General features: G+C 43.9%; 1 protein-coding gene across 1 annotated transcript in view; it reads left to right on the forward strand.

Moving 5' to 3' along the window:
• LOC111260584 (uncharacterized) overlaps positions 1 to 23,986 on the forward strand; it is a 183,135-nt gene that overhangs the window by 88,801 nt on the left and 70,348 nt on the right. The window contains exon 2 of the mRNA XM_022833463.2: positions 14,339 to 14,637. Within this exon, the coding sequence (XP_022689198.1) occupies positions 14,485 to 14,637 (153 nt within the window). The 5' untranslated portion in view covers positions 14,339 to 14,484. The remainder of the gene's footprint in view (positions 1 to 14,338; positions 14,638 to 23,986) is intronic.

The following is a 23,986-nucleotide window of genomic DNA, read 5'->3' on the forward strand; positions in this document are numbered from 1 at the left end:
GGTGCTTCTAAGACTTGGGTGTGTCTATGCCAGGATTAGAATTAGTCGTAAAATACACTTTCAGTGGACTAGAAACGACAAATGCGCTTCGAGACATGAACTGGACTTGACGACGTCCGTACCCAGATGCACCAGTCAAGCAAAGCATTCGCGATGAACTTTGCGTATCTAAAGAATATGATCATATCGAACTGTGACGCTATAGTAACAGATTGTTCCAAAAACAACTTTGTCACCGTTAGCACGAAGACGAAAGCTTTATAAAATATCCGTAAAACGGCCCTAAGAAAAAGGCGGTAAAAATAGAAAAAGCTGTTAAATTCATTTACATAGCACAGCATGATTAAAACAGAACTGCACATGTACCTGCGGCTGTATATAATAAATAGGTTGCTTTGTGACATCAACTTATGGCATCTGGCACCGAAATCATATCAATCACACATAAGTCGTGCAAAGGTTTTCGTGCACCCGCCTACTCAATCTTCTTCTAAAACTATCTATATCTTCTGATATCGTCATTTTCCGTTGACAGGAGAATCCAGGACTTTAACTGAAACCAGAAGTAGCAACATGAGGTCCGCGGAAGACATTTCTAAGAGATACCGCTCAGTCCAGTCATGTAGCTGGGCCTTTCGGCAGCTTGTACTACTGTTACTGTTGCTACAACCAACATTGCCGGACAGCTGTCATCCGACAGCTACAGATGTGTGTGATGTTAGAACGGGTACAAGCGTGGTGCCTCTTATGTCACTAACCTGATTAAGGAAGAGTAGGAGGTCTGCATCGCGCCAATTGGCCATTTATTGTTTTCCTGATCCTTCCCGGCCGAGTGTACCTACCTTCTATCTCGATGTCGCCTTTTCTTACCGCCCCTGGGGTGCTTTCGTACAGAAGGGAAGAAGCCAAGGGCCACTATCACAGTTAGCGTCGTGGCGCTAGACCGCCGACCCGAACCGATCGGACAACAGGCCTCCAATCCGCCCAAACCCCAAGCAAGCTAGCCAAGCGACAGAAAAGCAGATACTCAGCTAGCAGTTGCCATCTGTCTGGCTTGTCCTTTCCTTATTGCCCCTTTGTGTTTGGCTCACCAAGACCTCGGCAGCAGCAGCGGCCCTGTCCTTGTAAACGGCTAGCAGCATTCGTCGCCTGTTCCTCTGTCCTATTTGGCTCCTTCGTAGCAGCAGCATCTGTCTATGCTTGACCTATTCGCTTCGTCCACTATCTTCATCGTCTTGGTTGTCCTTTTGGCTGCAGTCAAATGGAGCGAATCCCGTCACCCGGCACCACTCACCCAACATTCGTGTTCTATCTCTTCCCTGGCGTCTTTTTTGCCCCCTTTTTCTGCGCAGCTTCTATAAGCCCCTTCGCTGTTGCTGTTGATGCTATCCTTAATTAGAAGGCCTTTACGTCAGCCAGTCCTTATATAATAAGGCGTGTACATAGACCTCGGCAATGACATAGGCACCAACAGGCTCGAGGCTAAAGGTAGCAGCTAGCCTAGTTTTGGCCAATACAGCCTACGACGCCGCCATTGCCGTAGCGGCTTCACATCTACATCGATTTGCTCACAAAGCCCGGGGCCAAAGGAAACAAACGGCGGAAGACAGCGTCCTGCACTCTTGCTCATTTTCCTTCTGTAAGGGGTGGGGCGTCTTTTTTGTAGTTAACATCCTTGCGCCTTGGTCCACGTCGGACCGTATCGTATAACGTTGTATAAACTTAAGCTGGCCAAGCCTACATTCATTTGAGGTTGGCTATTTTTGTTATTACCATCAGTATTACTATATTGGCGGCCAAACGATAAACATATCGTCGAGCATGGTGGGATTTAAACACGCGCGATCTCGCGTCTTTAATGGCCGAACGTTTTTGAGGAAAAGCTCTATGGAAGAAGAGACATACGCGCAGCCGCTGTAGATGCATAGATTCAGAGGCGAGAAGGAAGGGAGCATCGCTTTGACACTCCGAAGCAGCGAAATTATTACACTGTAAACAGCGACGACGGCGTCGCCGTACCACGTATTTTCAAAGTCAACACGCTCATATGAGAAACGAAGACAGGTGCAAGGGAAACAGAACGAAATCGAGAAGCAGCGGGCGATACATCGATATATTCAGCAGGCATCGATTCCTGAATGAAAGATGTCGGCAAACTTGCAAACGTGAGTGGGTGCCTGCAGTATTAGCAGCGAGACGTGGCCATGTCATGTTTACTAGTAATGGTCAAATGAAGACATCTTATTATACTTGTCGGATCATACACCTTACGGAACATGCATTAGTACGATCGGATCAATTCTATGATCCAAACTAGGTCGAAAGATGGTTGTGGATGCGTTACCATATTTCACAAAGGCAAACATGTATATGAAGATACATATTCGTAGCACTGACAAAAAGCAAAGCGTTATATTAGCTGTAACTATAACCTAAATAGCTGAGCAGGAACAAGATAAGGCTCAAATTAAGGCATATCTGGGAACCCGATAAGATGAACAAATTTCATTCAATGTGTGGATGTGTTCGGCCCAGTCGTCGTGCTATTGATAGCGCTAACATTGTCATGGGGTAGGTAAAATGATGTCGACGTAAGATAGTGGAAAAAGCAGATCGCTTCAATGGAGAACCTTGCGATGCCTCGATATCGGTAATATGCTATTATCTTTGTTTCGACATACTTTCGCCAACGCATATTTCTCGGACTTCAGCAGCATCTTCATATCGAAACTTGCAAACAGTTTACAAACACAGACATGTACTTGAAACGCAATTTTACGCTCAGAACAAGCTATTGTGCAAATACTCCCTTAAGAACAAGAGTGGTTAGTGCTAACTCTGCTTTGACCTGCAACGAACCAGGTCCAAAAAGGCTTTGAAAGAACTCACCTTGTGGCGTCCGCGAATACTAGTCGTCACGCGGTTCTTTTCGGCGACTGCGAATCCATGATTATAGAAGTCCGAAGCAGAGATGTGGGTGCGCTATGTGCTGGAGTTGGGAAACGCTGTCGAACATTCGACAGGCAAACTCTTCAACTCGACTGCTACCCAACTGCCCAGCCGTGCCTCGCCTTCAACCCTGCTAGCCTGCCGGGTTTTGGCTGAGCCGTACCTAAGGCTCACATGATATGCCTGCCGCACTACCCTCTCCCTAATTACCTCGTAATTGACGGATAATGTATGCAACAAGAACGAACCTAGCGCATACAAGTCGACTGGCGAGCCACCGCCGGCGTTACGATCTTATAATAGGGTCAAGTAGGGAAAATAACTTCAGTGGAGCGGGCGGCAATGGAGCCGCTCTGAAGGCACAGAACCCATCAGCGTTCTGTCGGTCTCTCTAAAGTCCGGTCCCGAACAACGAAGACGATACTGGCAGTGGGCAGGCAACGACGGCGAATAAGTAGAAACCTGTTGAGGGAGCGGTGAAAGAAGATCATCTATTGCTGTTGTTCCAGTAGGACGGTGAATAGTTGCAATTTTTGTAAAGACCTGACAGGGCAGGCCGGTCGGCCGGCCATTTGCTTCAGTTCTCTTCTGGTTTTTCCTTTTTAAACAACCTGCTGACAGATGGTCAGAGTATCGAAATGAGGTCTGCTTTCTTAGATAACTATAGAGAATATAAATACACTGCACGTTGATGATGAGGCGCGTGCGCACCCATAGAATGAAGAGATAAAGTTGTTAGCGCGTCATCTGATATGGCGCATAGGTTAAAGGCAGACCGTGGTGCGCCATCGAGATAGTTATCTAACCAAATAAATACCGAAGTTTTAGTATTTATGAGCAAGTTAAGGAAGATAGTGCATGTCTCAATCACTTAAAATAAGGTTTCTTCAGTGATTAAATTCTTAGATCAGCTGTTTGAATAATACACAGAGTAAAGAAAAAACCGAGACTTTGAGCGTAACTGGTTACGTTTACCTGCTACTGTTATTTAGAATGGATTGTATTCTTTGGTGTTAAATCCTTAAGGAATATCATAAATGGTCTAGTGCCTAAGCTTAATAATAGCAATAATGTGGTCCTTGAATGGTCGTCTTTAAGCAACGTCAAAAATAAGAATCCACATTGGCAACAGATAATTATACAGAACTCCAATGTTCCAGCTCAATGGCGTAAATAAATTTGCTTAACCTCGATTACCCTCCCACGGCCCATTCAGTTTAAGGCCATTTTTAGAGGAAAAGGAATAAAAAGAAGACTGGCTTTAAGATCGCAAACGGCGTCTGGATTTACATTTCTAAATGACGATGCAAGTTTCTTTAACTTCTATGCCGCCTTCTGCTTCTTCGTAGAGAAGGCATTAGATTTAGTTCGTTACTTCACTCCCACGCTTTCGAGCTAGGGTAAAACGACGAGTTGAGTATGCAGATTTGAATTTCAGGTCTTAGAGGGCTTCGAGTTTTGGTCTGGACGTAGCGTTCATTCTATGCTAATAAAACCTGATTGCATATGGGTATGCGAACCTTCAAGTACTCTTGTATTTGGGCCAGCCCTGGCGCTGATGCAGTGTCCGTTTACAGCAGCCGAACGTAGAACTTTCTCTTGAGATGCTATTGCTGAACGTGGACACAGCCAGCAGTGTCTTCGTTCATCAATAGTGCATAGTTGCTCAAAATGTTACTTATGCCGATGCAGCAGCGCTGTATCTTCGAAAGGAAGAGCGTGTGTGTGTGTGTGGGAAGTTATCATAAGCTTTTTGCCTACAAGTTACTGTGAGGTCAACAGAAATCAATGATACTGCTGACCCTTTTGATGGCAATGTGTAGCAATGACACAAAATGATGCAAATAATACCTACAGTGATCCTGGATCCTCAGAAGAGCAAACATTTGTTTGTATGTGCCAACCATTTCAAAACGGTCGTAAAGAATGATGTTTGCTATCTTCTGCATACAGGCTTACTTTCACAGGAAAGCACTTACGAAATGCGAGAAATAACCTTCAAGTTGAAGTACGAAAACGATTTTTCCTATAGCTTCTAGTGTTAATTGGGTAGAAAGATAAGTTTCTTAGACAAAAAAGGTTGTTGACTTTTTCTTATAGAAGTTGCTGTGGTTTCTGATGCTTTGCATGACGAACGCATGTAACTGGATTTTCAAAAGAAAGCCAGTCTTTCTAGTCGCTTACTCCACGACTGGATATTTTTTTATAAAGTGATTAATACCATCAATGACTAGAAGTCAGCAGTGGAACATATCCGTTTTTTTCGAAAAACTCCAGAACTAATGTATGATGCAGATCGATCTTAATGTCTGTTTCGTATTGGTCAGACTCTGTGGGTACCTCGCTCGCCAAATTTTATCTTTGGTCCTTGGGTCGGAACTGAGTTTATATTAAAGCTTGTAGAGTAAAATATCTGAATTAGGGTATGACAAAACGAGTTTTAATTCTTCCGGAACTAAAGTGAAATATCTGAAGCAGTATCATCTAATTACAAAAGTAGCCCGACGTAAGCAAATGATTCAAACGTTCTAGTAGCTTTACTGAAACAGAGTGACCTCAAGACTACATTAAAAAATGTGCAGTGACAAAACAATGTGTAGAGCGGATTATGTGCGAGTAGCTGACCAAATATTAGAATTACGTGGGCTAAAAGCAGGTGGGCAAGCCTAAAAAAAAGTGCACGTGTGCTACTGTTCAGTACCGCAGAGATACCGACAGCCGACTCCAGAGCTAATCATAATAGAAAATTATCAGTTGTTATACGAGGCCATTCCCCTATAACAACATACACTCAAGAAATCAGCCTTCACCGCAAGCAAAATGTAATACAAAATTATGGTGCATTCGGCACCGATGAACACACGCGTGTGCTTGTGGTGTCGTCGTCGACTAAGAGCGGAAGCTATGGGATAAAAAGGTGCTTGTTGACTAAAGCTTCTCCAAACGATTTTGAAGCGGTAACGATTAAATCATAGCCCTCAATTGGGGCCCGTGTATATCCTGCGAAGACGCGCGGTAGTTTGTTTTATTGCACTCAACAACTTTATAAAGGTCGGGCTAAAGTTATACGTTGGACGCCATGAAACTCATGAATGTATCTGTACCATATAACGATATAGCAATATTGCCGGACCTGTTGACGTCAACGAACCATGTCTCAAGTATACTTTTAACGTACTGCACATTCCAGCACATACAGTAGAAGAAACAAGGACAAAGATGAAATTGGTACAAAGAATCCTTTCTAGGGGAGCCTTACCTTAAGGTATACATTAAAAAAATGTACCATTCAGGATTGAAGGCTTAGACCGACCAAATGAGTTTAATGACGTTACTAAAAGACGAGTGTCTTTCGATCGTTGCACCTCTCGAAGGCGTACCGTTACAACTGAAAGGTGTTCGACGAAGCGTACGATTGTTTGGTTGCCCATCGTTGTATGAAGCTGTTAAGTCCTCAAATGGTTAACTTTTCGATAAAGACAACGACGTTTTCGACGTACGTAGCAGGCGAAAAGTTACGTCTTTAGAAAAACGAATTCGTGTGCGAGTCGTATCTGCGTCGACGTGTTAAAATGCGGAAGATATAATTTTGTAAACGATTGCAATAGAGCAAATAAAAGCAATAGAGAAACGCTACTAATATGCCGGAAGTATCCAAATAGAGGCTGCATTTTACGGTTTTATCGGACAGACTGCAATGAAAAGTCCCCATGGCAATTTGGTTGTCATCAATGCGTTTGCTTCTTGAATTTAGGGATATGTTACACTTAAAAAGCGTTAGGAAGCAACAAGTGTATCGCCAATGCTATTTTTCACGTAAAACCACGAAAGAACTGACGTAATCAAGTGAGGAAATCATAAAAAAAACACTTATGCACGTAGTTAGAGAAGTTAGAAAAATTAAAATCAAGACTGATGTTGGATGACCTAATAGCATGAGTTCAGCTGAAGTACTCAATGTTGTATTTAACTTACTTGTCCTGTTAGGTTATCATCGGCCAACGCTACCATCAAAGTAAGTAAATAACAAAGGTGACGAGATTACGGTCATCCGATATGATGCAGTTTCATGCTGCAACGATAGTTTGCAGCAAAAACAGGTCGTCACCGTTGCAGAAGCACCGAAACCTGGTTCCTATTTTCAGTGCTCGTTAGAATATTATAGAAATTCTGTACGATAAAAATTCTTGAATTTTTTTTTTGCAAGAAATATGTTTCTTATGCCAATCGAGCCGAACCTGAGTTTTCCGACATAGATGCTGCGTGGGTAGTCAAAACTTAAAAGGTAAACAATCTAAATCTGCGAACGGGGCTGGGTCGGTTCGAGAGAAATCGAAGAGGTATGAACGATTTTGGTTTACGTTGACTCAGGCTAACGGGTAGTTGTACTTCTTTATGATGACAGTTAATTAACAGTAATCACTGCATGGAAGATGAGAACACGACACTTTCATTTTGTTTCGTCTGTGATTAACTACCTAATTCTTTTATTTAGTAATACTTTTAATACCAGCTATACTGCTATGGAATGACAAATCTATGACAGATTTTCTAACGAGTTGTTTCACAATTCAACAGATCTTTTTGTGACATAAGGCAAATGTTGGCCAGTTACTGATTTCTGCTCAGTCTTCTGCTAAACCGACTTCTGCAAGATACTGAAACAAGAAGATTTTGAGAAATTACGATATGTTTGTGCCTAATGCAGCGTAAACGTCTATTTCATCGATTCCAGTTTTTGTTCAATCGGATCCAATACGAAATTTCAATATCGGACTCGTCGATGTACGTCTACCTGTAATACCTTCAGTGAACGTGTTAAATTAACGAGATTTAACTTCCAACCGGGCCATTTTCTTAAACAATTCTAACAACAATACACGATTTGGCCATTTTCTAAGAAATATTTCAAATACACTCGTACTTATGTGTCTGGATCGTTACTATACAATAATTACAACTTACGTGGATTGCATTAGAAAAAAAGGCCAGCCAAATTTCTAATCTTAGCTTGGATAGAGTTATTCGAATTTGAATAGTAATGTAGACAATAAGAGAGAAAAATATTCTGGGTATTGTCATAGACCCCGGTTAATAACGGAAACAGCAGTGGAAAGCGCTAAAATGTCGGACGTTCCTCTACAAGATCTCCTCATAAGACGGTCTCTCTCTCTCTTCTTTCTGCGTATTCTCCATTCTTATGGACGCGTAATTTTGGGCTTCAACATGACCTTCCTCCGACCGCTGGCCTTCCTGTATGGTGATAACTCCATATGTGTCATCTTTTTCTTTTTGCCCCAGGTACGACAATTTCGAGAAAACAAATTTCGAAAAATTTGGTCACACTTTTCGTCTTTCGAGGGCGAACGTCGTCGCGAACCGTCAATGACTAACAGATAGTTGCTTGGAAGCGGGGTCATGCCTGGCTATCACAGGCAAAGACGTTGCAAGCATGTTTATGGTAACAGCATTGTTCCTACTAAACTCGTCGAACTTTTCCAGTGGTGTATGTTGTACGGGCAACGAACGGACTGAGAATAAATATTCGTATTGCTTACCCTGCTTGGGCCTTTTCCTGCCTGGCAGAAAGGAATTGTGCGTGAATTCTTTTGGTTTGAAGCAAAGGCATCTTTATTATCGCCGTTAGCATCGACTGCATCATCGTTCTCTTTGTCTGCTCCCCTGCTTTGCCATTTCTTTCTGTCCTTCTCCGACAAAGGAGGGCGAGCTGCCGTGAGGCAGAAGCTGTGTATCAACGAGATGTTCCCGCTTCATGAAGATCTGAAACTGTTACGGAAAGCAACGCTAGTGAACAATAGTAGGTGGCAAGCGAAGGCATGTGAAGGAACGTGCTACAGCAGTAGGGATGCTTTAGAACGAGCAGGCATAGCTTAAGGTTGCCGACAATCCATGTGGCCGGGAAAGAATAGCAACGGTAACTGTGTCAACGGCTTGGAAGGAATAAGGTGGCAAGAGGACGAGCAGTTCAAACAATCCGTTCGCGTACCTCTGTGTCCATGCTCGGTACTCTCATTGTCCGCGTGCCGCCGTGCGGTCGGAGAACACTCCGCGTTGCCTAGAAGGACTGAACAATCACTTCCAATCTAATTACCCACTTAGCCTAACAAACAAATTTAGGAAATAACGATAGTGCAATGATGAACGCTATAGGTGTCTTGCATACAAACATGCGTATAAAGTGCGGCTTGACTGTAGGCGTACATAGTTATGACGCGCCATAACTCGCCCTAAATCAGGCCTAGTTACGAAGGAACCCTTGACCCAAATACACAGTTCAGTTATGTGAGCGAATTTACTCGGATTAGTTTTCGTCAACTTTGTGCCCGCAGTATTGGCCGTGGCATAAAAATCGCTAGTGACAGTATTAATACGTTATAGGGAAACAGGATATGCGATATTACGTGCCCGGTGAGAATTTTCGAGATTCGAAGAGTTACTAGAAGCTTTGTGGGATCGTTTGTGAGTTAGTGTGATTATGATGCTTGACGCGTTCAGCTGAACCGATACGTTGTCTTGGTGCCACATGCTTGGATAATAGAAGACACAGTTGTTTGTTAGCTCATAATACCCTTCAAATAACAAAAGACCCATTAAGCAGTTAGGATTAGCTTTCTCAAACGTCTGGTAAACATAAAATATGTATCCAATTACTTACGATCGCATCAATGGCCTGCTTCTTTTATTTGCAGATTCAATCTAAGCACAGGCATAGCATCGCATAGCGTTTAACTGTAAAGTATCTCTATGAGCTATCTTCGTTATTTTTTTATAAGCAAACTTGCAGAAACACACACACACATGCATAAACACATTAACAACCGAACATGCATATCTATCGAACATCCCATAACCTGCTACATTCTACGGCTCCGTCGAAACACACGAACAGAAGCTTGAGCTTCTTTCGACCTTCAATGAAGAATAAAAAATCAGTCGCTAAGCCGATTTACCAATGCGATGGTCCTCCGCTTACAAACCCGTCCGAAATTGGGTCTCTGCTCCTCGGTCTCAGCATCGAAAGAGTCTCGACTGCGCGTTGTCGCGCCCCGATCTCCCTCTCGCTTCGCTCGCAGTAACTGCTGTCGCACTTTGCTATGATTGATTTTGTTTGGGGTGAGCCACGTTCGCCGAGCTAGTTCGACTCTTTATCCCAGCCCGCTTCCATCCGTAATAGAATACGCTACCTATGTAGCCAATATATGTTTTTGTTTTTTTCTCATCAAAGGACTATTGTTAACTTCTTTCTCTCTCTATGTTCGCTTTGTTTCTTTCTCGAGGATCGGTTCTCCGCTCACCGCCGCCTTACGCGCACAAAGTCAAGTTAAACTGAGTGGTCCTTGCTTATTCTTTTGGAATTGGAATAACAATAGAAGTGATAACGTAACAACAGCAGAGGGGGCGGGCAGAGCCGGCTATTTAGACGGAGGCGGAGGCACGGGACCACCCCCCGGGATGTGTTCCTACTTAAGCATCTGTGCCTGACAGTTACTGCTATTGACGCGCTAATATAGATATACGCAGAGGGGAACGACTAAATGAGATTAAATGATAGCGGATATATGGAGGCAGCAATAGATGTATTCGTCGTTTTACTTGTGACTCTTTGTTAGAGAGGCAGGAGGGTTGAGGTATGCAAAAAAGTGTTGACCCTTGTACCCTGCTTTGCTTACTGTGGTATACGCTATTATTTTATGGTTGTAATGGCTTATTAATCAGTATGTGTCTAGACGTAGTTCTAGATATTTGTTTTATACCTTCTTTGTGTAGTCTATCTAACGTATGATGCAACTAAGTTGCTTGATAGTTTCTTCATTAGCAGCATACGCCGACAGCTCGCATTGGGTTGACGTTTATCAAAGATATGCTCGCACATAATAACGTTCAGATACAAAAATGTTAGATAGAGTTAAAACTGACACTACTCTGGGCTTAAGTGGCGCCACGTGGAAGGAAACTGAGTAGGATATGTTCAGATCATTAGAGTTTCAATCCGGTCCTTTCTAGTAATAACGGCAATGGAACGCTACTACACAATGCGCAATCGACATTGCTTGCAATCCTGACCCGGTACACAAACTTTAGCAGTACTCTCAATTTATATACGGGGGCCCGCTCTGGGGATTACGTTTTAGGTACGATTGACGCATGTTTGTGGAATTTGATTCGAATCGAAGTTATTCCTCACGGGACTGGAGAATCGCTCCGACTTTATCGAGTTGCATAATGTATATTTCTCGGTAGTAAACACAATTAGCTCGTCTTCGATGGGGCGAAGGATACACTCCGATGTCTTTGATGCATCCTCTTATTTTCCCATATTCCTTTTAGACTTATTCGGTCCTTCAGTTTCGATTTGTCATTGGTTATCGTTGCTATGAGTCGCAACTTCTCTATCTGGTCAAATGACAAGATGCTCGTTTTCTAACTCAAACTAACTATTGAAAGTAAAACGATCATAATGTTTATCGCGCGCAACGTGAGCTTATTCAGCAAGTTCCGCTACGGCTTTCTCTGCTGAAGATGCCGCCGTGATGACGACTGAGGTCGTTCGCGTACGCAATCAGGCTGTCTGCCTCGAATGGAAAGAGACGAGGGGATAGAAAAAGTAAAATGGTTCGACTGTAACGAAACTCCCCAGTGAGGACCAAACCAGGACAGGGAGATGTAGTATATCTTACGGTGCAGTATATCAGTGGAGAGCAGAGGTAGTCGAGAAATTAACAAGCTGTCTATTGGACAATGATCGTTGCACGAGGCACATCATTCTTCTGAAGTGGAAAAAACGCTTGACTGCTTAAGCTGTACTTTCTCTTAAGGTCTAAAACTCCCAAGAACCCCAAGATCGTTGATTCGTTTCTCTATTGAACGGAGACTACGATGATAAAGGTAGTACGATCCATGGTCTCAGTTTTGGCTTTACACATTATTAGTTCTCAAACGGTCACTAACTCATTCGAACCGGATTCGCTGAACCAGTTGGATTTAACACAAAATGAAAACTGCTACTTCTCACTTTTTTGCGAAGTTCACCAGCACTAGTAGTGGTGCGCAAACAGACGACAGCTCGGTGCTACTGAGTCGCGTATGACTGGTACTTCGAGCCTAATCGTATAGGACCACGCCTAGGATTAACATCAGCTTCCCTGAACCGGATGTGGGACGAAGCTGTCTCTCTTAGAGCGATTGTCATCGCTGCTACTGTGAGCTTTGGATGATCACACCAGCATTATGGGTGCAACAATGAAAACTTCCGCCGCCCTCAAGAAGACGTTATGATGGGTGGAGAGCCGCAAATTAGACTAGCACTAGCCTAATCGGTGAAAAGACGATCGAACTGACGAAATAGTCATAAACAACGAGCAGTCGACACCTCAATAACCCCAATACGCCCCCGCCCAGCGGTTCAGTCGTTCTTCGGATACCAACATAGTTTTGCGAAATGTGGCTGAAGTACTTTAATGTGTAATTAATTCGCATCTGCTCAAACCAAAGCCTTCGTTCGTATACGTAACGCACGCGATATGCCATAGTTTAGGCTTTTCCTATATATATTAGGGTTTATTACAGTGCTACCTACTGCACGGGGTGGTGGGAAGAGAGAATGAAAATATCCTATATCCCAATAGCACTTTTTATAAGGGATAATCGTTGCGAGAGTCTTCAATTGAGTCTAAACGATCCGAATTATTGCATGATCATTGCTGACCACAAACATTTCCCGCGTAGATTCGGTGCCATTATTGGACAATTTAATTTATTCGTGTTAATATTTGGCCCACGACAATGTCTTCTGTCTTGTAACACATATATAATTCAAGTATGTTGTTCATGATTAGCGAATAGAACTAGAAATAAAAATCTATGTATAAGTTATAATGTATCAATACAATAACTTGCTCAACTTTTTACATAATGTCAAAAAGTGTTCGACGACGAACAGTTTCAATGGGGTTTCTTTGCACGCTCTTCCATTATTTACATGAATCGTATATGTCGCACATATAGGCGTATATACAATATGTATTAGCGGTACTTTAAGTGAAGTAATCGTAATAACAACATGAAGCTTTTTTTTTTTTTTGATGGTATCAAAAAACCGGTGACGACAACAACGGTATAACAACTGCGATAGACCACCAGGTAAAAGAAAACCCAGAAAGAGCTTCTTCAAGCGTTTTTTTTTTGTTTTATTTTCGATTGCCCCTCGTCGGATTGTCCAACATTAATATTGCCAATAAAATTTTCCATATGTCGTCCGCTGAATCGATCACAGTAATTTATGACTAAATAAACGTACGATCTGGTAAAGGAACGGTGTTTCTGATGCTGTATCAACGTGTACATCAGCGACAATGCTCGATTCTATTACTTAATAGGTTGGTACACACAATACAAAATCGTTATATGTTTATCTTTGTAAATAATCGTCTTACTTCTGAGCTATGATTCTACATTCTATCATATCGATAGAACGTCAAACGTAAATCTGTGATATGAATCAACGCCCACTAGTTATTATGATGAGCTGAGAGTCGAGAGCATTCGAAATCGATGTAAAACGTTTGCACCCTAACGAATCCCTACCTTATCGCGTTCAGAGCAGTTTTCTTCTTGTAGTTTTTATTTTTCATATATATCTAAATGAGAAATACTAAAATAATGTACCTCTGATATTAAAAGTAATGCAACGTTCCATATGGCCTCTAAATCGGAACAAGCTTGCCAGATTTGTTGGCCTGCTCACGAAATCAGACCTCATATATAAGGATTACGTGGAAGGACAAATACGACTGGATTTTTATGTAAGAGGAGGCGGAGGAAGGCCTTGAAAGCTGAAGCCAAACGAACGGGACAGAATTATGGAAGTGTTTTCTACTCGATCCTGCAGTATGCGGCTCAATGCGCTTGATTATAAAGTTAGTGCCGTTATACTCGCCTGAGCTGGGTTTACTGTTGTTTTACTTTAAAATGACTGTAAAAATTTAATAACGTAACTCTTTCAGCTTCATTGGGAAGTCAAACTTCAGAATCAGCATTCCGTGTTTTAATCGAAATATGTTTTTCTACAACAAAGATATTCTTTTTTGGTTTTTCTTCGAGGAAATATTTCATTGTAACGCTTTTACCTGTTAATGAGCTCTATCATTAATCTGAGCTTTTTAAAGGTTAGCCTGCATAGCTATAGGTAGTATCAGAGTCCGGGCATTTCGAGACGATTAACAACACCAGCGAAGTAAACCCATTAATAAGAATGGAGTAATGCAACTTGAAGCATTTTAGTGTCCAGCATACTATACCGGACTTAATGACGACTACCTCTATTCGATGTTATACTAACATTTTACGCATTCGCCGTGTGGATTTTCAGTAGCTACTGCTGCTAACGTCGCCGTGTACCGGTACCGCGATGATCTAGCTGGTTAGGTGTGGGGCACAGCCTCGCGTGGAGGTCGGAAGCGACTCATTGGCCAAGTGTCGCTTTTTGACAAAGGAAAGACTCCCCCCCTTAACAAAATGTGCATTGTATCCTCGGGTCACCGATTCCTGGAGCGAGTCTCCAAGAACAAGGGACTCATCACGTTCACCATGTACTTCCTCATGGTAGGACTGGCCACAATAGGCATCTTTGGCAAGACCCAGTATCCAGACAAGTTCACTCCACGATGGGTAAGTATACATACGTACCTGAGAGAAATAAGCTTTACTTACTTAAATTTTCGCTTTGGGTTCCAGGAAGTGTCTATTTTATTTTTTCTTTTTCTTTTCTCACATAAGGTTCATCATAGAAAACAGAATATAATGAATGTGGCCGCAAACTATCCTATCGTTAAAGGATTGGCGCCCCTTAAAGAATATGTCAGTATTGGCTATCTTGCTAACGCTTGACAATTCATAGACGGATGATTCGCACAAAACCAATTATGCTAAAATAAGTAAGATTTCCAAAATTACCTATTGAGATCTTTTTGACTGAGTAACGAAGAAGAGAAAACGAAGATCACCTTAGAAGGTAGCAGATCTATTACGCCCCAGCTTGGTCATCTTTGTAACGATTATTTCATAGTTTGAACACGAATTTAATTAGTCACTAGTCAAAATTATAACGCCTAATGTATGGATAATGCGCAGAGAACTCCGACCTGTCTAACCACAACCGACAATTAGTAGAATAGCGAAAGTCGACCATTGACACCAAAGGTAGCGGTTGAAGTTACTTGTCTCTGGTTTCTTTTTTCTAAATATCATCGAAAACCACAAAGCGATGCTAGAGATTTGTCGTATCATAACCTTGCGTCTACGAGTCGCGGCACGTTAAAACGATTCAATAGAAATCCGTACATCTGTCGTATATATTCATAACATAAGGCAAGACATATTCGATTTATACATTCATTCTATAGTCTATTGAATTAACCTAAATGTTAAAATCAGCTACTACTATGGGAGAAGTTTTCAGTGTTAGTCTCTCTGAGCCGCTAGCGATAGCAACCTTTCTTCCATATAAAGGTACGAAATGAGGATGTGTCGGTATCAGCAAGGAAGATCTGTATAAGCCTACAGTGGCATGTCTTCTTTCATGTCGTCTTGCCATTCGTGAGCTTACTTATTGAGGATCGATCCTCCGTTGTCCGTTATTGCTGTGTACATTTGTTTTGTTCAAGCGGAACTCCTACGTAACAATGGTTGTTAGCTTTGCGGAGCCAGTTTCAGGGATACACCGCTTTCTGAATAGCGGCGGTGGTTGCTTCGGGTCTTTATTATCCAATCGCCATGTTCTTCTGTCCACCCAGAGACTTCCTGCGTCTTCTCTTCTTAGCATAAACTCAAAGTGATGCGCTATTCGTTCTTATTCAAATTCTTCATAACACTTTGTGCCTTGAACCGCGTCGTCTTACTACTAAAAGCCTCTATTGGATCTTTTTTAACGTTCCTCTACTTAGAACTCGTACCAGTTTCCTCTGAGCTCATGCCCTCCAGCTTCGGCAATTACGCGCCAAACTTTTCCGTTAAAACCGAATGGTTGGGTGTACAGCGTCGTTGTTGCCTCGCTTTAATTCGTCTCGCGCTTGCGCTGTCTTGGCATCGGCGTAAGGTTAGCTGTCGCCCTCTCTTCGCCTATGAGGGGCAATGCGCCAGCAACACAAGCCAGTTGCCTGTTGATCATGCTTCCTCGGTTACTCGCCACCTGACGACTGTACGCGCGATGGGTGGAGGTTTGAAGCGTGCGGCAATGCGGAAGGCGGTAGTAAGATGAGCCAAACACGGGTGAAATTCCCCTCCCGAAGCGGAGTCTTACATCGGACCTGTGTTGCCTCCCTTCAGCTTGTCACCTTTCGGCGGCGCGTGTTCACGCCGAGGTGATAAATTATGTTTAGCCGGAGACGAAGGATGGGCCCTTTCGCCATCTGACTTTGTTCCTCTGGTCTACTTTCGTAGTTATCGTTGTTGTGCTTGCTTCGTTGGGTTTCAGGCATCAATCCGTGAGGGACTTCTCTAATTTGTTCGAGTTATTCTAAAGTAAAATTGGTCTTAGGGCACGCTTTCTTCTTGCCTTTGGCATTGCTGTCCGTTAACTTTCCACTAGCCAGCTAGGTCTAATGCATCTGTGCCTAGGACTACGGTTGTTGCTCGTTGACACTGCACCCGCTGGCTCCTGCGATTACTATCGTGCTTTTCTCGTCAAGTTTGTCCGCACCGTCTGGATGTCATCGACTTATTTGTTTGATAGTGCTTGAAGGGTCTGTCCCTCCCGCTTATATGCTTAGGTCCGTCTGGTTTTTCCACAGGTTAGTCCCACTAATTGACTGGAATATAGAGCCTGACATGGGACCGAGCCAATCATAGGTGGTGTTGCCACAGCTGTAGTAGTATCGAGATCATCACGGTCGGTGTTAATTCAATGGAGTGAGCAAAGGAGGTTACCTTGGAAACGTCAGCAGGCCAATTTTGGACAGACAACAGTTGCAACTTGTTGGCTTCTTTAGATGGCCATCATGTCCGCGAGCGTACTTTTAGCTGTGTTCGAAGCTTCCACACTCTTCGCACATTCAAGGCACGAGAACGGTGGCGGCGGTGGGCACCCGCCCACGGGGACATTACCCCAAAAGTTCTTCGTTACCCCGTGGCTACTCCGGGTAGCCTGCATCAACTTGAGCTTATAGTAGTACTAGTAAGGGATAGTAGAGTGGCTGGTACGCTAGCAACCCGCCCGGTCCTGTATGTACCCCTGTGTGTACTGAAGCTCTAAGAGACGCAGACGAAGGCGGCTGAAGCGACCACCAGAGTGGTGACAGCGGCCTCGCTCGTTCGTTCGTTCGTCGGACAGCCGTAGCTGTGATGGTGGCGAGTAACTAGAGGGAAGGACAGAAGAAGAAGAAGATGAGAGTAAACAAGAAATTCGATAATAATGGCCGTAAAGTGGTTCAGGGGAGTTGTCTGTTCCTGCTGTCGAGCGCTGCCTTCGCCGTCGAATGCCTTTGCCACAACGGCTGCTACTACCGCTGGCTTCTGTGTTGACTGTGGTCTGCGGACAAGCAACGGCTAGAGTTGCGGTGCTTCCTCAGTTTCACTCAAGGAGCTCTGGTCAGCATCGGCTGTTAAGGCTTTGACAGACTCGAATCGGGCACTAGTCTAAGGCAAGGAGTGCTGTTAAGCAAAGCAAAGAGACTTCAAGCTAACCTGCCAGTCTTACAACTAACAGGCAGCAAGCCTGCTGGCTCACAGATGAACAAAGATGTCATGATGGCCTTTTCAGTGTAGTACAGCACAACATTATTTAATTGCTAAGAGCGTATCAACTGTATGCCATCGCACAGCTTCGACGCTCTTCTTTTCGTTGGTGGCAACCGATACCAGAACGGTAGCGTCCGCTGTAGTACCAATGGAAGCATCTTGAGACGGAAGCTGAAACAAGCAGGCCTGGGGCATCAATATTAAATTTTGGATTTGGTAAACTTAAAGGAGCCACAAGCGAGTTACCTGCACTGATCTGCTTCGCTGCTTGCTTGGCACTTTAGTGCAGTTACCCCTGGTGCCGCCAGTATTGCTTCTGTTTTTGCTAGCCTTCCACCATGTCCTTTGCTCCGATCGAGGGGATGTAGCCTGCTACACGATCCTTAGTACCAGGAACAGCCAAACCTCTGGTTTGTCCTCTTTCGCAAAAGACAATAGGGGCTAGTTACAGTCCCCATCTGACTTCACTGCATGCTTTTTCGGCTCGTAACCTCAGCAGTGGTAAAGGTAGAGCGGTAACAGCGGAAGTGGCGGTTGAGGAAGCGGTGAGGAGAAAAGGCGGCAGCGGCTGCACTTCTGCCAAAAAAGGAGAGGAGGGGGGGATCATTTAGCGTGGAAGTAGATGTTGTGGGCCAGCAAGATAGCTTGGGAAGGGGTCACAGCGGCTGCGACGCAAGAAAGGATCTTTGCTTCAGCAGCAAGAAGCTCGCTGACGTGCGGCCCGTTAGCTCAGTAAAGGAATAAAGGCAAGAAGCAAACAAATCAATTATTTACTTGCTGAACACCTCGCATAGCTTAGGCGTACAGCGTCATTTTCTTTTTCCAGACTCACGACGTAACAAGCAGTAGCCGTTGAAGCAGAAGCAGCGTCCTTTGCCACTATGAAGGCTTCATTCCCAACAAACCTCCGTGCCAAATCTTGTTTGTAAACTAAGACCCAAAGTAAACTGGAGGTACACTGTTTAGCTAGATAGCCTTGCAACGGTCATGCGACGGACTCTGGAGGCAACGCGCACCATAAAGACTAAAGTAATTCACCACAGTACCGCCCTACTAAAGAAAATTTCTGTATCATATGGATGTATGCCCAGATGGCGCACTCGAACCAAACAGTCCTTCGACTGGGTATATTGTTGCTGTTTCTAAGCTGGTTGAGCTACCGTTTCATGAACAAGTATATATATATATAATGTGGTCGAACGAGCAATCTTAAATTCAGATATTCTTTTACGGGCGAAAAATTATAACACGATCGGCTGAGTAAGTGCAAATAATTATATACTTATATAGCATACACATTTACGACCTTTCAACGTACATGACGTAAGCATCAAATAGCGTCAAAAATGACTGATATGTTCATTCAAATAGCGTGTCGCTAGCGTGGTCATGCGTCTCTTGCACCTGCAATAGATAACGGAGAGAAACGTTAAAAATATCGAGGCTGGGCATCCCGACTCTGTTAACATCAAGCTACGAACGACTGAACGCCTTCATTATGCCGAACACTCACTTTCCAAATTTCCTTCATTTTTTAGTAGTTTTCTTTTAGTAAAGTTCAGTTTTCTTTGACCAAGCCACCACTGGGTTACTTCGTTCGGTCGGCAGTGTCTGGTGAAAAAGGGAGAAATAACTCGTATCTTGAATGATCTTTTCCGTCTCCCGCCACCATCACATGCCAGCAACTGGAATGGAATAAGGCGAAATTAGGTGGGGGTGGTACCCCGTTCCGACCTTGCTGATGCCAGTCCTAGTATTAGAACCATTCTGCTGGCTACCAGCTGAGCCACTAAGCCAGCTGTGGAATTCGCTCCTCGTTTGAAGCAGTAATCGTCTCGACTGTAGCACCCCCGTACTCATTATAGCAGGGCGATCAGACCAAACTTCCAAAGGAAACTGGGACTCAACGACGGCCGACTTGATGCGGCAGACAAGCTAGACCAGCCTGAGGCTCGCGCAGGCCAAGCCAAAAGAAATATTCGCCGACACCGTTGTATTTAAGAGCGGTAGAGACGGCAGCAGCCGCAGTGTAACCACCGTCGCCACCATTAACATTGCCTGTGCTTCTCGACTTCTTCGAAAGAATAATCCCTTACCAAATTCAAGATGCTCTTGGTGTGGTCTCAAGTGGAATACCTTGTCATCGTTCGTCAGGCTTGATTTTCGAAAAGGCATTGATCCTTTTCCGTTTCACATAGCGTCACCCTCCATGTCCAATTGTCGGTCCACTCCGATTTCACAAATTGCTTTCCGGTCGTTTCAGGTATTGACCCGTGCTAATGGTACGGCACCCCTTTTCCCAAGTTGAGTGCCCCCTTCCTAATACATAGCCGTAGTCTATTCAGGTGAAACATCGCAAGTTCCGTAATTAATACAGTTTCGCGAAAAGTCATCCGACTGAGGTCGTAATATGAGACCACGCGAAGCACATAGTATAATAGAGCCTAAAAGCAAAGCAACAGAACACGTGTCTGTAACAGGGCCTGTCTGTCTCTTCGGCCCGTCGTTTTTCCACTAGGAAGAACAGGGTGACGGACAAACGATAACTGTGAACAGTAATTGTTACGGAACACTGGAGAACACTACACGACCATCGACTGATGCCGATGGCCGATCTGGTCGTGGTAGTAATAGCGGCTCGGCCAAGCCATTGTTTCTGCCCGCTTTTGCCTGCTGCCGTCTCGCTAGTGGGAGCGACAGCAAGGGTGCGAAAAAATCCACACCGTAGAATCCGCCTCGTTCGTTCGGTCCGTTTCCATTGGAGCCGCTGCCTCCGTGTCGAGCAACTTTTAGTGTTCCCACTTCTGATAGCTTCTGATCCCCACGCGTACCACGACTCGCAGGATAGTTACTATCCGCTTCCAGCAGCCAGGACAACATGGGACGAGAAAGAAGTCGCGAGAGAGCCGCGAAACGACTGTCCTTCTGACCGCTGGGCCAAGCTATTCGGTCGCTGTCGGCTTCTTCCCCGGCCGGCATCCCCGTAACTGATCCGTTCGTCGTGGCTGGGGTGCGCGTTCTGCCCGACTGCCCCCTGATCCTCACCAGGCAACTGGCACAACGTACAACCAATCCTGGAGATACATAGAAACATACAGCGCCATTCGCACACAGCCATTGCTCTTTGCAAGTTCTATAGAAGAGAATTCGTAGGAAAGGGACCAATTATTCTAGAAAAACAGGGGCAGCACGGTGTCACAATACAGTGCACTGTGCGTTTCTGTGGCTGTCTGTGGGCAAACGAATGTAACAGGCGAAAGACGTATGAACGAGATTCAAACGCGACACTCATGATGCGTTGGAAACTCAACCTGAATGTCTCGAGCTTTTGAATCCAGACTTCGGCAGAAAGGTAGACGAATGATGTGTGTGTTCTTTAGCTGATCCAACTATTTTCAAATCGTTAGAGATTGAATGGGAGAGAACTAAATTAAATGTGGAAACATTTATGTATTCATTCGTTGCGGTTTGTTTTGTGTCGACTGAATACTTCCAACCTTAAGATAGGTAGAAGTATATTTACATTTTAATAGAGCAGAAATGTTGTTAATTAAGTAATGATACTAGTTACAGAATTTGCCCGTTCGGAGTGCGAAAACTAGTATTCGGTAGTTAGCCTTCAACGTGATTAAAATCAGTTCCCTAGATTAGGACTAGTAGGTTCTGTAATAAGAAAGGATGACGTGTTGAAAAATCTATTTTTAGCTTAGCCTAAATATCCTATATCAATATTCATTCGTACCATTTGTTATTCTGAAGACTTTCACTCGTGCCGTATACTGTAGAGTGGAGACAAAAAGTCTGATACGCCCCGAAGACCTCGTTTGCTTCACTGCCGCATCAAAATAGCAAAGATACGCCAGTGATGAATTTTACTCTGACTGGAATGAAAGTGTGAGAACGCAGGAGTAACAAGAACAGCAGCGTGGAGTCGAATATAAACCTGTCTGGAGGAAAGTTCCGCGTATAGATCCTTGCTGTTCATGTCGCCGGATTACCTTTGTTGACAGAAGCAGAAGTGATCATGAATGGCCCCATATCTTTCACTAAAAATTGGCCTTTTACAAGTCAGCTTTCCTGGCACGAGAAGCAATACGGTGTCGTAAATATTCGAGTCTTTTGAAACAAGCAGAAACGCACTGTATTTAGTTGAGCCCTAGCCAAACACGGAGTTTCTTCGATCGAACGGCAGAACCATATCTCAGCAGGCCAGAACGGCTTTTCTCGTATTAAACGTGTGTACGTATGAAAGTCAAGAGACGAAGAACGCAAAACAAGCAAAGACGCCAAAAAGTGTCTAGCTCTTGGTGAAATCGTTGACACACAAAAATCAAGCGATCGAGGGCGACGACAGAAGGAAGTAGCGGCAAAGCGGGGGCCAAGTTACGCTATATTAAATCGATCGGAAGCCTCTGCAAGTGTCGTTTGAAAACTTGATAGGTACCGTACTTTCTATTTCTTGCTGCTAGGTCGATGCGTCCTTTTTTTAAATGACAACAACTATTCGCTCGTGAGAGATTGGTCGGACTAAATTTCGTAGACAGTCAGTGAGCTTTGTCAATAAAGGTCTCAAGGCTGTTTAACTGCCTCATTTTTTCCAAACAAAATATTCGTCTATGGTGATGCTCTCCAGACGAGAGATAAGCATATACTTTGGACATATATTCTTCGTAAATATTCGATGCGGTGTGTAAATTAATTCTACGTATTTCTGTAAATGGTGAGTGTTGTCGAAGGTTCGCCATGCAACATCTAGCTTACGTTATGGCCTATTTTATACTGGCATCTAACAATGTTTAGATCCTTCAATCATATTCTGCTGTCAAGTTATGTCAGTTGTATGGCAAAAAAGTTTGCCCCATTCCGCATGCGGCTTTTGCATTTATCAGCAACTAGTAGCGTTTTCTCTCTGGGTTTCTCTGCTGAAAGACATAACGCTTAATCTCCCTCGAACAAATTGTCCAAGCTGATAAATGATAGTTGTCGCATATGAAATCAACTTCAATCAGGACCACCACACGGATTCGTTTGCGGAACTAGTAACTAACTTGCGGGCATGACTACAACTATAAGGCTGCGATAGTGCACTGCAGGAGTAGAGCATCAAATGGAGCAGACAGCGCTTGAGTATGTACCGCAAATGCTCCTCTGAGCGACCAGATATGAAGCACAACAGGAGACTGATGAGGAAGATGGACATCGCTACCTAAAGGGTTAGGCAAATAGAAATACATTTGTTCAGGGCGTATCTATGTGACCTGATGTACTGCTTCAAAGCTACACTTACGCATTTGTAAAATACCCATCTATTTACTTGACAAACAGCATTATAGTTAGTATTATATGACGTTAATTATCTTATGCGCGCACGCGAAACGGCTCGATAAGACATGGTACTATTCAATGTTGCATGCATACATTTAAATTAGATAATTAGTCTGGATTAACTAATTTAAACTTGACTTAATTAACTTAAATGGAGGTAAACGTGGAGACGAGTAGGCTTTTTGAACAAATGACGGTTCTGTGCAAATTGCACGTGGGTTTTTTGTGCAACGATCCAAATGAAAGTGGTGCCAATTATGGTCGGGAAGATACCAGTGCATCTAGGTGGGTGCTATCTGATCAGTTTTGCCATGTTCGGCCTTTAGTTGAAGGGTCAACCGACCGATAACTAAAAAAAAAGTTTTGGCGGCTTAACAAGAGTAACCCTGGCGGAATTCGTTTGCTTTCGTTGTTACCTTAGTTTTTCTTTGAAAAGGTTTAATTAGCCAACGAGTCAAAGGCGCTTCGGATGTTAGTTGCTTCCGTCTCTCCCGTGCTTCTTGGAGCTAGTGTCTGCAAGAACAAAATAAGGCCGAACCCACGGCGAATCGAATGAATAGAAAGCCTTCTTGACGCCCTGCCTGCCATCCTTCCTCCAAAGTAGCAGTGCGAAAAGCGGCGGCGGTATTACTGGAGCAACGGTACGAACTGTGGCGGCAGCAGAAGCAGCAGCAATTCAACGATGATGCCGACTACCACCTGCGAGAAAGCATAGCAGCGACCCTGCGAGCCTAGGTGGGGGCGATTCGTTGGCTAGTGGCCACACTGCTAGCTGCAAGCAAACCCCCCCCCCCCCCCCACTGCTGATGCCGCCTCCATTGGCACCCACTGCAGAAAAGGAGTAAAAAAAAAAAAAAAAAAAAAACTTTCGTTTTCGTTGGTTCTTCGCCTAGTCGGGTGGCTGACTAAGGCTCCTGCATGTCCGGCATGTCTAGAGCGCCTTCCCAGGTTTCCTTGA

The sequence above is a fragment of the Varroa jacobsoni genome, unplaced genomic scaffold, assembly GCF_002532875.2.
Source record: "Varroa jacobsoni isolate VJ856 unplaced genomic scaffold, vjacob_1.0 scaffold_454, whole genome shotgun sequence".
Classification (NCBI taxonomy): domain Eukaryota; kingdom Metazoa; phylum Arthropoda; class Arachnida; order Mesostigmata; family Varroidae; genus Varroa; species Varroa jacobsoni.